A 14,626-nucleotide genomic window follows, 5' to 3' on the forward strand; every position below is an offset into this window, starting at 1 on the left:
CGTCTCTGATGACTGTGGAGCCACCACAGTAGTCCTGGACAGTCTTCCTTGGGACTCATATATGTTGGCCTGAAACAAATTGATATTTCTCCAGCAAAGATGGGTTTACTCAGGATCAGCAAAGAATCGCAATTCAGGATCTGCTGTGGCTCAGAGGTTAAAGCATCTGCCTGAAATACGGGAGACCCGGGTTCTATCCCTGGGTTGGGAAGATCCCCTGAAGAACGAAGTGGCAACCCATTCCAGTATTCTTGCCTGGAGAATCCCATGGAGGGGGGAGCCTGGTAGGCTACAGTCCATGGGGTCGCAAAGAGTCGGACACGACTGAGCGACTTCACTTCACTTCACTTCACTGTGGCGCTGCCATATGTGTGCTAAGTCGCTTCACTTGTGTCCAACTCTTTGCGACTCCATGGACTGTAGCCTGCCAGGCTCCTCTGTGCATGGGATTCTCTAGGCAAGACTACTGGAGTGGGCTGCCATGCACTCCTCCAGGGGATCTTCCTGACCCAGGGATCGAACCTGTGTCACTTATGTCTCCTGCATTGGCAGGCAGGTTCTTTTCCACTAGGGCCACCTGGGAAGCCCAACCATCGCGCTGGCCACATGCAGTTCCTCTCGGGGTAAGGGAAGGAGAGTGCGTTTTATTTACTTATTTATTTATTTCGGCTGTGTCAAGCAGCTTGTGGGGTCTGAGTTCCCCAACTAAGGGACTGAACTTGGGCCACAACAGTGAAAGCGCAGTGCAGTGTCCTAACCAGCGGACCACCAGGGAACTCCAACCTCCCCCCACCACCCCTGCCGCGCCCCCCGCCCCCCATGCTTTTTATATGGAGGGAAGTAGGCAGGCTATATTAAACAAAGGATCTATGGCTTTTCATTGGCTGAATCTTTGCCATGAAAGAAGTCTTTCTTCCTCTGGGCCTCTGCTATCCTGACAGGGCATGAGCGCTTCCCCTTATGGTCTTCCAACTATTTAATTGTGGTTTTTGTTGATTCATTTTTTACATATATGATAGAGAAATTTGTCTTATTTAAGCTGCTGTTACTTGGCCTGGACTGTTTTTTGTTTTATGGAACCAAATCTATCCTAATAGTCCTCATGTGTGATTACTCAAAGTAAGGTTCCAGTCTTTGAACCCTTTCCCCAAGGTGGGGATCACCACTTTCCCAGATGGATTTTATTCAGTATCAAAGGATATGTTTTTAATTGGAAACTATTTCAGCCCAAATTTATTCTCAGTGATTTTAGCCAGTTCCTTCTTTTGTTATTATTTAGGCAAGAGAGAGAGAGGAAGTCCTTTCTAATCTTGATATAAAAATATTTTCCTATACATTCTTCAAATAATGTTAAGGTTTGTTTTTCCATTTAGGCCTCTAATCCCGGATAATTCTGAAGAAGCACCATAGAAGAATGGGAAAAGCTTCAGAGAATGTGGGCTTTTATTGGGCTTCCCACACGTGCTCAGGAGGAGTGCTTGTGTGGCTGGCTGGGTCCTATGACATTTCTCTGTCTTTGGAAAGCCCTTTCCAAATTAATGGGACAACTTGCTTTGGTTATGTAAAAACATGCTTTTGGAAACAAATTTGAGAAATCCCTCTGAAGTAGGAATAACCAAAGGAAACATTTTAAGTTATTAAAAGATTTTTAAATCCTTAGTTTCTTTTTGACCATTTATGCGTTTTCAGTGATGTCAGAATATTTTTTAAAATGTAATGAATGCCTATTGATCTGTGTAAAATAATTTTGCTAAAGCCTTAATCTCAAAAGTTCACTCTTCAAGATTCTGCCCCCAAATTCCTACCTTCAAAGTAACACATATATTTAGAAAGATGAAGAGCTCCTGTTACGTTTCGGGTGGGGTGAGTGACAGATGTTTTTGAATCTACTAGCAAAGAGTTCAGGCTCAGAGTCACTGATCTGCTCGGATTTCTAACCCATGTGAACCCTCAACACACTTTCTCTAATTCTACCAGATGTAGCCAAGCTGTTCAGAGTTCATCAACTCATAAGCTGCTTTAGTTACAGACTGCTGGCTTTATATTACATAGGATGGATTTCCAGAAGTTCTTGTGATTTGTAGTTTGCTTATTTTCTCCAAGAAATTGTCAAGAAATAGTCTGGACTGGGGGGCCCTTTATCTTTGTTTGCCCTAAGAGATGTTTAAAGTGTTAAAACACTTGGTAAGTTAAGTACAATATAGTGTAGATTCTGACATTGTTAGTTTAGACTTTAGAGAGAAAAGGCTCTGAGCTGAAATGGAGGAAGAGTAGTAAGGAAGAAGCATATGACTTGAAAACAATTTTTTTCTTCCTCTGAAATAAAATGTGATTGCCCAGCCTTACTGAGATCCAGGAGATCTCAGAATAAAGTAAAATATGCTCTTGTAATACAACCCAGAACAAAGGAAACCTGGCTTCCTTTCCTGCAGATTTAGAGGCCATGCTGTTTTATTGAGTATCCCCTATGTGTTTGGTACTTTATCGGCCCAACTCTTTGTGCAAAAAGTCTTAAACAACCCATTACCAACTCTAATGGCAAAGCAGAGAATTCAGTGATAGTCCTTGCAGCAGATACAAGTGTTCAAAGAGGTACATTGGTTGTATCTGCTTCTCTCTCCTTTCAATTAAGAATAGATACTTGAAAAAAAAAAAAAAGAATAGATACTTGAGACTTAGGAGACATTCTCATTTCTACCAATTCTTAACTTTTAATGACCAAAAATAAGCACCATTATAAAATGAGACAGAAAACATCAAAAACTCATCTATCTCTGAAGCTTCCATTTTGCCCAGAGAGAGACAGAAGTACTTCATTCAGTGCTTATGTCACTGGCATAGTTCTCATCATCTGATCCTATAGCCTAGATCAGCATCTGAGAACTTGGAAAGTGTTAGTCTTCTGCAGAAGACTGAATCACTCAATCATATTGCTTCTTTTAACCCTTCAAATGGAAACTTGCAGGCTTGGGATGAATATAGAAGAATAAGAGATGGAATATTGAATAAAGTTCAGGAGTAGGGTAGAATTTGAAACAATGAGAAAGTGATCCATTTATTTTTATTTCTTTATTTATTTGGCTGTGCTGGGTCTTGGTTGCCTCACACAGGATCTTTAGTTATGGCGTGTGGGATCTAGTTCCCTGACCAGGGATCGAACCCGGGCTCGCTGCATTGGGAGCATGGAGTCTTAACCACTGGACCACCAGGAAACTCTTATTTATTAATTTACACTGAAAATTCTTCAAAAAAAAAAAAAAAAAAAAGAGCTTAAACTTGCTTAAAAGACACAGGGTTGCGACTTCTCTGGTGGTGCAGTGGCTAAGACTCGGTGCTCTCAACACAGGGGGGCCTTGGTTTGGTCCCTGGTCCGGGAACTAGACCCCACATGTTGCAACTAAGAGTTAAGAGTTCAAATACCATAGATTCCACATACTGCTACGAAGATCCCATATGCCCCATCTAAGACCCAGTGCAGCCAAATAAATAAATATTTTTTAAAAAAATAGCCACTCCTGGTTTTCTTTTGTCAATGTTTGCATGCTATATCTTTCCCATCCTTTTAACTTCTAAGCTACCTATCTAGTTAAATTTGAAGTGATTTCTTATAGGAATCAGCATATAGTTAGATCATATTTTTTAATCCATTTTGCCATTTTTTAAAATTAATAGACTATTTATTTGAGCACTTGGAGGTTTATGGAAAAATAGAGCAGGAAGTACAGCATTCTCATATAGCTCCTAATCCTGGTTACCTGTATTCTGTTCAGTTCAGTTCAGTCGCTCAGTCGTGTCCAACTCTTGGTGACCCCATGAACCGCAGCACGCCAGGCCTCCCTGTCCATCATCAACTCCTGGAGTTTACCCCAATTCATGTCCATTGAGTCGGTGATGCCATCTAACCACTCATCCTCTGTCATCCCCTTCTCCCGCCCTCAATCTTTCCCAACATCAAGGTCTTTTTGAATGAGTCAGCTCTTTGCATCAGGTGGCCAAAATATTGGAGTTTCAGTTTCAACATCAGTCCTAACAATGAACACCCAGGACTGATCTCCTTTAGGATGGACTGGTTGGATCTCCTTGCAGTCCCAAGGACTCTCAAGAGTCTTCTCCAACACCACAGTTCTAAAGCATCAATTCATCTGCATTTAGCTTTTTTATAGTCCAACTCTCACATCCATACATGACTACTGGAAAAACCATAGCCTTGACTAGATGGACCTTTGTTGACAAAGTAATGTCTCCGCTTTTTAATATGCTGTCTAGGTTGGTCACAACTTTCCTTCCAAGGGGTAAACATCTTTTAATTTCATGGCTGCAATCACCATCTGCAGTGATTTTGGAGCGGTTACCCATATTAGTCTCTTCCATTTAGTGTGGTACATTTGTTACAATTGATAAGTCACTATTGATACACTATTATTAACTAAAGCCCATGGTTTATATTAGGATTCACTTTTTGTGTTGTATGTTGTATGGGTTTTAACAAACCTATAATGACATGTAGCCATCATTATAATATCATACAGATTAGTTTCCTGTTCTAAAAATTATCCCGTTCATAGCAAAATTGAGTGGAAGATTCAGATTCACAATATACCCCTACCCCCACACATACATAGTCTCCCAGATTATCAACATACCCCTCCAGAGTTGTATATTTGTTACCATTGATGAACCTACAATGCCATGTTACCACCCAAAGCCCACAGTTTGTATTAGGGTTCACTCTTGGTGTACATTCTATGGATTTGGACAAATACTAACATAAAGATATGTTGTTGCTGTTTAGTCACTAGGTCATGTCTGACGTTTTTGCGACCCCATGGACTGTGGCTGGTCAGGCTTCTCTGTCCATGGGATTTCCCAGGCAAGAATACTGGAGTAGAATGCCATTTCCTTCTCCAGGGGATCTTCCTGGACCAGGGATTGAACTTGTGTATCCTGCATTGGCAGAGATTCTTTACCTTTCAGCCACCAGGGAAGCCCACGTGCACCATTATAGTATCATATGGAGTAGTTTTCCTGCCTCCTAAACCTCCTGAGCGCCACCTATTCATCCCACCCTCCTCCCTCACCTCTGGTGACCACTGATCCTTTTACTAGCTCAATAGGCTTGGCTTTCCCAGAATGTCATATAGTTGGGATCATGGAGCCCTTTCAGATTGGCTTTTTTTACTTAGGGAAATGTATTTAAGGTTCTGCCATGTCTTTTGATGGTTTGATAGCTCATTTCTTTTTAGTGTTGAATGATATTTCATTGTCTATTTGTACCACAGTTTATTCATTCACCTACTGAAGGATATCTTGGTTGCATCCAGGTTTTGTAATTATGAACAAAACTGCTTATAAACATTAGTATATAGATCTTCATGTGGACATAAGTTTTAAGTTTTCAACTTATTTGTGTAAATAACAAGCACTGTAGTTGTTACATCGATACATTTTGTAAGAAACTGCCAAACTAAAAAAAAAAAAGAAACTGCCAAACTTTCTTCCAAAGCTGCTGAACCATTTTGCATTCCCACCAGCAATGAACGAGAGTTCTTGTTATTCCATATCCTCAGCAGCATTTGGGATTGTCATTGGTCTGGATTTTGGCCATTCTAATAGGTCTGTAGGTGTCTCGTTGTTCAGTTTTCATGTCTTTGATATATGATGTGTGGCATCTCCTTATATGCTCATTTACCATCTATGTGTCTTCTTTGATGTCTAAAGGTCTTTGGCCCATCTTTAAATTGGGTTGCTCATTTTCTTATTGTTTCATTTTAGTTTTTTTGTATATTTTGGATAAGTCCTCCAAAAATGCCCACGTCCTAATTTCTGGAATCCCTATGAATATGTTCCCTTACATGGCAAAAGAGACTTTAAAATGTGAAAAGTTTAAGGACCTTAAATGGGGGGATTATCCTGAATTGTCTGAGTGGGTGTAGTCTAATCACATGGGTCCTTAAAATGGGAGAACGTTTCCTGGCAGCGGTCAAGGAAGATGTGACTACTGAAGCAAGCACAGAAACCACTGAGAAACTATGAAGACGTAACGTTGGCAGCTTTGAAGATGGAGGAAGGGGGTCATGAGCCAAGGAATGTGGGTAACCTCTGAAATCTAGAAAAATCATGGAAATGGAGCCTCCAGAAAGGAAAGCAACCCTTTGGAAACTATTTTAGCCCAGTGAGACTCCTGCCAGACTTCTAGAACTAACTTTGCATTGTCTAAGCTGCTAAATTGGTGGTAATTTGTTACAGTATCAATAGAAATCTAGTGCACTGAAACTTATTTTTTTCATGTTTCAAGTGTGTTTAAAATTGCTCATGAAGCATTTTTATCGTGGCTTAAAAATCTGTCAATCCTAACATGTTATCTTGGTGTTGGTGTCTTTTTTCTCCCTTCAATTTGAACTGTCTGGCTCTTGGTATAATTTTGATTGAATCATGGACATTTTTTTGTGTTGTGAGACTCCAGATGCTATTTAAACCATCTGTCAGTAGCTAGCTGGCCTTCCCAGACCCCACTGACAGGAGAAGCTGGGGCTGAACCTTGTGACTGCCAGATGCAAGCTAAGTCAAGGTTATCCACTCAGCCTGTGTTGCCACCAGAAACTGGGTGCTTCTCGTTATTGCTGGGTGAGTCCTGGCCCCGCACCTGGTCTCCACTGACACTGTGCAGGGATAGAGGGACCCATCATTACTGGCTGATGGGGATGAAAGTCCAGATCTCTACTTGGTCATCCATGGTCCTACACCAGTGGGGGTGTTGGCACTTCATTTTATCCTTATGAGGGTGAGGTCTAGGCTCCCTATTTTTGTAAGGCCAGTTTTTTTTCTATGGCTGGAACAGACTGGTTATTGTCTGAATAGGAAATAGCATTTATTTTTAAAAAGTTTTCAGAGTTGTGTTTCTTAACACAGGTGGGTATTTTTCTTTTTAATAAGAATCCCTGAGATAGAATGTTACTGTTCTGACAGAAGGTATCTTACTCCTAAAGGGTTTGGGCAGAAAAGATTCAATTCATAGCTTGAGACTCAGGTACAATAAAACATTGGTTCCTATGGTCTGTATTTATCACATGTAGAAGTCCAATTCTGATTTGTAAAAAATTCCAGAAACTCAGAATACTTGAAAAAAATGTATCATTTTATTTGTACATTTAAAAAGTTGTACATAGAAACTTATAATACAGTTGTGTAAAACTGAAAGAACTGTCAAGGAAAAGGGAGGGTGTTACCTTTATTGACTGATCATTAAGGAAGTTAGAGAAATAAAACAAAAACACAATAAAATGTTTAAAAAAATTAAAAGAACATTTTCCAGGTACAAATTTTATAAATACAAAACAAATTCACAAATTACTTTGAATGCTAAATAAATATCTAGTTAATAAACTCAAGACTCAATACCTCCAGCCAGCACTGGTACAGCACTTCAAGGATATAAAATTGGATTCATTCATGTGTAGTGTTGAAAGAATGTGCTCATTAAGCAATTCTTAGTTGTATACACTTTTTCCTAGACTGTGCTATAATGGAAGATTTTTCTGTGTCGATAAATCTCCCTTAATACCACACTTCTAAAAAAAGGTTAATGACAAAATAAATCATAGGTGAAAAAATATTTTCTGAGATATTGGGACACATGAATGATCTCAAAATGTACAAAAACCTCTGTAAACCAGTACTGTATCCAATACATCTATCAAACTTATTAGATACTGAACAAAACTGTAGCAAAGGAAATCTTTCCTACATTCTCCTGAGTGCTTAATATTAAAGTTGAGAATATAGTGCAGGCCACATTTCAGTGTGGTCAATCAGTTGTTATTGCTTTATACATATATGTCTGCTTTACAGCATGATTTAATGTTCCATTTTCATGAACAATTTGATTTCTTCATATCCTTTAGAAGGACAAAATTAGATTCGTGACTTTTTTGCAGCCGGTGGTGTGCTAACTTGATCCACATTCCCAGATGTGACATGGAGTCCAAGTTTTTGAGCCTGAATATGAAAAAATGCTTGAAGCCTAGTTCCAGCTTTTGCTTCACTTGTGTTACGAGGGTTGTACTCAAAGCAGTTCGAAAACATTAATTCAATATCATCGATAAACTCAGCTAGAATGAAAAAACCAAATAAGATTAAATGAAAGTCCATTATAAATATAATCTTTGTTGGTATCATATCTGGAAATCTCATTAAGAAAATGTAAGTCCAGTTTTTTTTAGAAATTGAAAACTGAAACAAGGTGGCAGAACTGAAGTTTAATGTTTAATTAGATGTATTTTATATAACTGTACAGAACGTCTATTAAGATCAGATTCTATAAAATATATTTAACTCATCTAATCCCCATCCATCTTTCATATCCATATATGCATGTATAAGCATTTTAGGGATTTCTTGGGATGCCATCGACACAATTACATTAATATGCATCATTGAAAGAAAAACAGCCTCTATTTCCTTAAAATAATTATCAGAGAAAAACATAAATTACTCACATGCTAATTTATATTCACATTTGTTCACTTTTTCACGAATTATATTTAAGGCAATGGGCTTTTTGATGATGTCATAATAGTCTGGGACCTGTAAAATAATTCAAATATATCTCTCCTATAGAAAATTTATTGAAGATAAGTAGTCAAAAATATGCAAGTTTTGTACTTAAAAGCAACTGAATATTAACCTCTGTATTATTCCATTACAATTACATAATACATTTTAGTCATTATAATGTAAAAGATTATTTGATACTGGAAAAGCCTCTCTCTATATATACACATACATATATCTATAAAAAACTTCTTTAATGAGCACAACTGCATTTGTAATGAAGAATAAAATATGTATAACAAAATTTGGCACAAAAAACTACTCAGGAAAAACAAGTTACAGTTGGAACTGAGAGCTAATTTTTATAAGATGCTATTTCAATTAACTCTTCACATTTTGGCTCTATAAGTCTCAAAACAGAAATCTGATGATGTCACTTTTTCATTGAGAAACCTTCACCTCATATTGACAAATGAGGCCCTTTACAATCCAGTTGTGTCTGAGCCCCTCTAATACACCCTCTGCTCCATTCAAACTATCCACCATTCCCATATTCTCTTTTCTAGGTCTTTAACTTGCCGTCTCGCCCTAAAATGTCCTTATTCTATTTCTCACTGTTGAAATCCCATTTTCCTTCCATAAAAAAACTTTCTAATTCCTGCTATTTATTCCCTCTGAAATGCTCAAATCTATCCTCTCTTTTCTACTTCTGCAAGACAGTATAACTTCCAGTCCAGTACTCCAACACTGGCCTGTCTCTGCTATGGCACATCATATTCTGCCAAACATATATAAATAACCACAGCACCATCTCAAACCCCTTAGTTAGGTTATGCCATCTCTGTTAAGAGTACCCTTTACATCAGTGTTTCTCAAAATGTGGTTTCTGGACCAGCACTATCAGCATCATTTGGGGACTTGTCAGAAATGCAAATGGTTGGGCATCATCCCAGACCTAGGGACTCAAGGACTCTGGGGTGGGGCCCAGTCAGCTGTGTTTTAACAAGCCCTCCGTTGATTCTGATATATGCTAAAGTTTAAGAAACACTGTTTAACATAAGGGAAGTACCAAAAGTGGTACTTTTGGTTGAATCAACTCTATTCATATTCACTACACAGAATAAAAACGGTGAGGTTATTGCAATACACTGTCATCGATTATAAGAATCAGTCACAGAACTCGAAGGGACTGAGGAGACTATGCTAACTTCATTTTCTTCAACATAGGAACCAACTGTCCAACTTTTACCTTGTTTTCTAAGTAGACAGTGACTAAATAAGCATTTTGACGGCCTCAAGTTGCCATGCAGATTAAATCAGATAATATACACAAATACATTTTATACAGTCCAGTATCATTACCTGAATTTTAGAAACGAGTTTCAAAAAAGGCCAGCTGTCATCATGCCGTACCAATTCCACAACAAGTTGTTCAAAAGCAGACAGTTCATGAACTCCTCCCTGTCGACCTGAACTCCTTCGATTAAGTGTCATAGGGGATGATTCTGAACAAATAATTATATTAACTTTAGGTGATGATAAAATAAAGTATTTGGTCACCATAAGTTAAATACGGCATATAAATACAAACTACATTCAAACAGAAAATCAACACTCTACACACTGAGATGTTAAACTAACATATATTCTGAGAGACAGGTAAATCTGGACCAAGTATTCATTATTTCCTTTTGATCTTAAAAATTTCAAATAGAAATAAACACTCATTGGGAACAGATTGGTGTAAAAAGAGTGTAATACAAAAGGTAATTCTAGAACACAAAGTTTTTGGGTTGTTCTAAAAATATGTTTTCAACTACAGTAAGATGAAGCAAGCAATCATCTGGTATTTCCTGAAATACATCCTTAAGAAAATAACCTCTTCAGATCTAGAAACCTGGACTCTTTATAAATTACCTTGCATAACAGAAAATATTTCTCGATGAAATAAAAGATTGTTCTTATAAATCTAACTTCATATGCAGAATTTTCTTAAAGCAAAATGCTTTCTCATAAAATGTAACGTATATAATGAGATCTAAGGTGTATGAGTTAGTAGAAAAGGGTAGTATAGTCCATAGATGAATCCAGGTGTTTAAATTCCCTGCTTAAATGTAAATCCACACATTTCCTAGTTTATTTGTCCTTAGGTTAGTAAGTTTACAAATCAGTTAAAAACATTTTTTTCCAGCAGTTTTTTTTTTTTTTTTTTTTTAAGTAAAAACGCTTCAGGTGTATTATTTTCCAAATAGCTTGGGGTTCAGGATTGTGGAAGAGCAAAACAAGTAAGAGGATAGGAAAAGCTCAATTAGATCTTGGTACAAAGTTACCTCATATCCACAACCCACCAAACCTGAGAACCTGATGACTGCATTATGTTGCGTTCTTTCACCAATGAATTAATCCTGTCACGTGTTTATGTAGTACAAGCTACCTAAAATTCTTCAAACAACAGGAATTAGCATTCGTTTTTTTTTTTAATTGCAGGATAACTGCTTTGCAATGCTGTGTTGGCTTCTGCTGGACAACAACGTGTATCAGCTGTAAGTATACACATACCCCTTCCCTCCTGAGCCTTCCTCACACCCGCTGTCTCCCCCACCCCACCCCTTTAGGTGGTCATAAGAGCAGAGCTGAGCTCTTTGTGCTATGCAGTTGCTTCCCATCAGCTATCTATTTTACAAATAGTAGTGTATTTATGTCAATGACGAGTAGCATTTTTTATGTGTAATTTCTTTTTGAAATACCAAGGTTTTATTACCACTATGATAAAGAAAAAAGAGGATAGCATTAAAGAGATTAATGGGTAAAGAGATTATTACATAGATAAACATGACAAATAATTTATCATATAATAAACATGATAAAAATGTAACCCTACATAGTATGTAAACAATTTATATATTATATATAAATATTAAAAATAATTATCAGAATAAAAAAGATAGCTGGTAATCGCTCCCTAACAATACTAATGTTCTCAACTCTCCCTTGCCCCCAAATTCAGTATGTCAGGTGGGAACCTTACCAAATTACCAATTGTAGCTTGTCTAGGTGATGTTGAGTGTGTGTGTTTTGAAGGAAGCAAAGGTGGATGAGAATGAAATGTGTTATAATGTGATATACTGAGGTTGTTCAAGTATTGGCCAAATCTCTCCATTAAACACAAAACGCTGTTAGCAAATTTCTTCCTAGTACTCTGCTACACGACCACCGATACTAGCAGTGTAGTTGACCTTTATTCCCCAGAGAGCTGCCCCTTCTTTGAACATTATGCTTCAGGTCAGGTTGCTCCCTAAAATCTCTGTACAGTGGACAGCCTTTCAAAAAGGATACAAACTATCTAAACATTCAATCTTTTCAGATTACTCAATTTTCTTAGGTGAAAATAGATTAATTTAGACATCTTCATACCTGCAGATTGTCTTTTCCTGCCTCTTCTCTTGGATTCACTATCTTGGAGGGAAAGCTTTGAAGCAACATTTAGAGGACTGGACTGCTCACTTGACTTTGTGGCAATCACCCTGAAGTTAGGGAAGCTGGGACTATTTTCTGGTGTATTATTAGCACTTTTCCTGCCTCTGCGCTTTCTACGAGGACTAAGTAGTTCCACGAACACATCTGCTTGCAGCGGGCCATGACTCTGGCGAGTAGAACGACTGGCGATTCTTAAAGATTTAGTTTCTGTAGGAGGAGCAGATTTTATCTTTCTTAGGCTTCTACCAGTAGTTTTAGAAGAAACAGTTGTTTTCGGTGTACTCTGCTGACTCCGTGAAGTGTATCTTCCAGGGTCTTGTCGTTGGCCACGACTTGAGAAAGAAGAGCTAAGTCTCCCTCTTGTTTTAATTGATAATCTAACTTGTGGTCTTCCTCGTTTTGGTGGGCTATAAACAGTGTTAGAAAACAATTATTGTACAGAGAAATGATGCACATATGATACTTTTATCCCCTTTGTTCTACTATTCAGCCAATGAGTTTAACACACATAACTTACGTGTTACTGAGACTTGCCCTCAGTAACACATGGATAAGCAACATCCTTATTACTCAGTTTCTTCCCCTGGTAGTTCAGATGGTAGAGAATCTCCCTACAATGCAGGAGACCTGGATTTGATCTCTGGGTCAGAAAGATCCCCTGGAGAAGGAAATGGCAACCCACTCTGGTATTCTTTCTTGGAGAATTCCATGGGCAGAGGAGCCTGGAGAGCTATAGTCCATGGGATTGCAAAGAGTTGGACATGACTGAGTGACCAACTTTCACTTTTTTTTAAAACTTAGAACTGATGAAATCTAAAATGTGCTTTCATTTATTTATTTATTTATTCATTCATTTCTTTGTAATGCAAGGAGAACATGTAATATTTCTCAGTAACTCCAGGACATCATCGTAAAAATCAAATCCTAAGTCATGAATAAACTATAATCAGATCCTCAGGAGAACTGAATAAATAGACTTGATCATGTTGAAAACTTAAAATGCAAATCTTTAGTTTCCTTATGCTTCAGGAGACTGTCACTCTTTATTATTGATACCGAGGTAACCTACAGTTTTGGCCAATGGGTTCCACAAAAGTAGGCCTTGAATCTACTATTCCTCAACACCAGGCCAAGAATCTCTTTGCTATATTTTGATGTTTACTGTAAGATACAAAACTATATTCAACCTTTTAATTGCCTTTATGTTGTAGACAAAGATGATACAATCCCATTAAGCCTCCTATATCCATCTCCCCACATACCTGAACCTCTGGTTTGCCTAAAATATTTCCAAGAATTTTCCAGGTTCTTTATTGTCTTTATGCTTAATATAACACTGTTGAGTTGGAGCTCCTAAGGAACTTGCTTGAAACAGAGGGGCTGGCTCTCTCTCCTCACCTCCCTCAGGCTGTGACCTTCCGGGACTGTGTCAGTGCCAGCTGCCCTTGCTGCACATTCACGTTCTGGATTCCACATGTGTATGTGTGCACGCTCAGTCGCTCAGCCCTGTCCGACTCTTTGCAACCCCACGGACTATAGCCCTCCAGGCTCCTCTCTTGTGGCATTTACCAGGCAAGAATACTGGAATGGGTTGCCATCTCCTACTCCAGGGGATCTTCCTGACTCAGCGATTGAACCTGCATCTCCTATGTGGGCAGGTGGATTCTTTACCACTGAACCACCTGGGAAGTGATTCCACATGAATGGAGTTCAAATGTTGAAAAGGGATGGGAGAGCCTTAGGGACAAACAGGAAGAGACTGCCCAGCAGGAATAACCAGATCCATTCTTTAGGCTGGGTGACACCGCTTGCGCTAAGTTGTCAAATACTTGGCGATGCAGTAGTGTGGTACAGTAGTATAGTAGGTGCTGACGTGGCGGGAGTATAAAAATACAACCTGCTTCCTGGCATTTCTCTCTGTTGACTACCAAGATCACTGATATTTGGGTATAACTTCTTGAGAAAGCAAAAGATGCACCCAGAGCTGTGCTCATCCGTATCTCCTAGCTGTCCTTTGGACTGCTTATTTGCTACTTTAAGTAAAAAATTAAGTAATATCAACCCTAATGAGGCTCTGACTTGACATCCTATCCAAACTTAACTCATATTTGACTTTGTTATCTGGCTAAGTTCACACAAGGACCATACTCCCTTGGGAATAATTTCATATGTTTATAATACATAAAAAACAAGGGGAACTTTACGACACTATACTGCACACTTGTTTTTTTAAAAATTAGAGGCCCCAACCACTCCATTTGTATTTGAAAAGTCAAGAGATTGCCTAGTCATGACTCACAAACTCTCGTTTTATTGCATGTTAGGACTTACCTGACTTCTTCTTCTTCTTGAGAATCATCTTCATCTTGTTCTACCTCATACTCTTCCTCTTCACTTTGACCCTCTTCTTCATCATCATCAACTTCATCATCCTCACCTTCCATACTACCTTCCATCTCATCATCACTTTCCAAGGATGGTCTCTGTCTAGAGGAGAGTCTTCTAGAACGCTGCTTTGGCCGACACTCTGGACAAAACCAGTCTCCTTCAGGCACAGTCTGATAAATCACACAAATGATCAGTAATCATCTCTCACTCA

At 38.5% G+C, this 14,626-nt stretch overlaps 1 protein-coding gene across 1 annotated transcript in view; it reads right to left on the reverse strand.

The window, feature by feature from the left end:
* Positions 1-7,117: 7,117 nt before the first annotated feature.
* Positions 7,118-14,626, reverse strand: part of BAZ1A (bromodomain adjacent to zinc finger domain 1A) — an 84,359-nt gene continuing 76,850 nt past the window's right edge. Inside the window, exons 23-27 of the mRNA XM_061159157.1 lie at positions 14,359-14,585; positions 11,965-12,434; positions 9,913-10,055; positions 8,496-8,583; positions 7,118-8,108 (exon numbers count right to left, since the gene is read on the reverse strand). Coding sequence (XP_061015140.1) covers positions 7,912-8,108; positions 8,496-8,583; positions 9,913-10,055; positions 11,965-12,434; positions 14,359-14,585 — 1,125 coding nt within the window. The 3' untranslated portion in view covers positions 7,118-7,911. The remainder of the gene's footprint in view (positions 8,109-8,495; positions 8,584-9,912; positions 10,056-11,964; positions 12,435-14,358; positions 14,586-14,626) is intronic.

The sequence above is a fragment of the Dama dama genome, chromosome 13 (assembly GCF_033118175.1).
Source record: "Dama dama isolate Ldn47 chromosome 13, ASM3311817v1, whole genome shotgun sequence".
Taxonomy (NCBI): domain Eukaryota; kingdom Metazoa; phylum Chordata; class Mammalia; order Artiodactyla; family Cervidae; genus Dama; species Dama dama.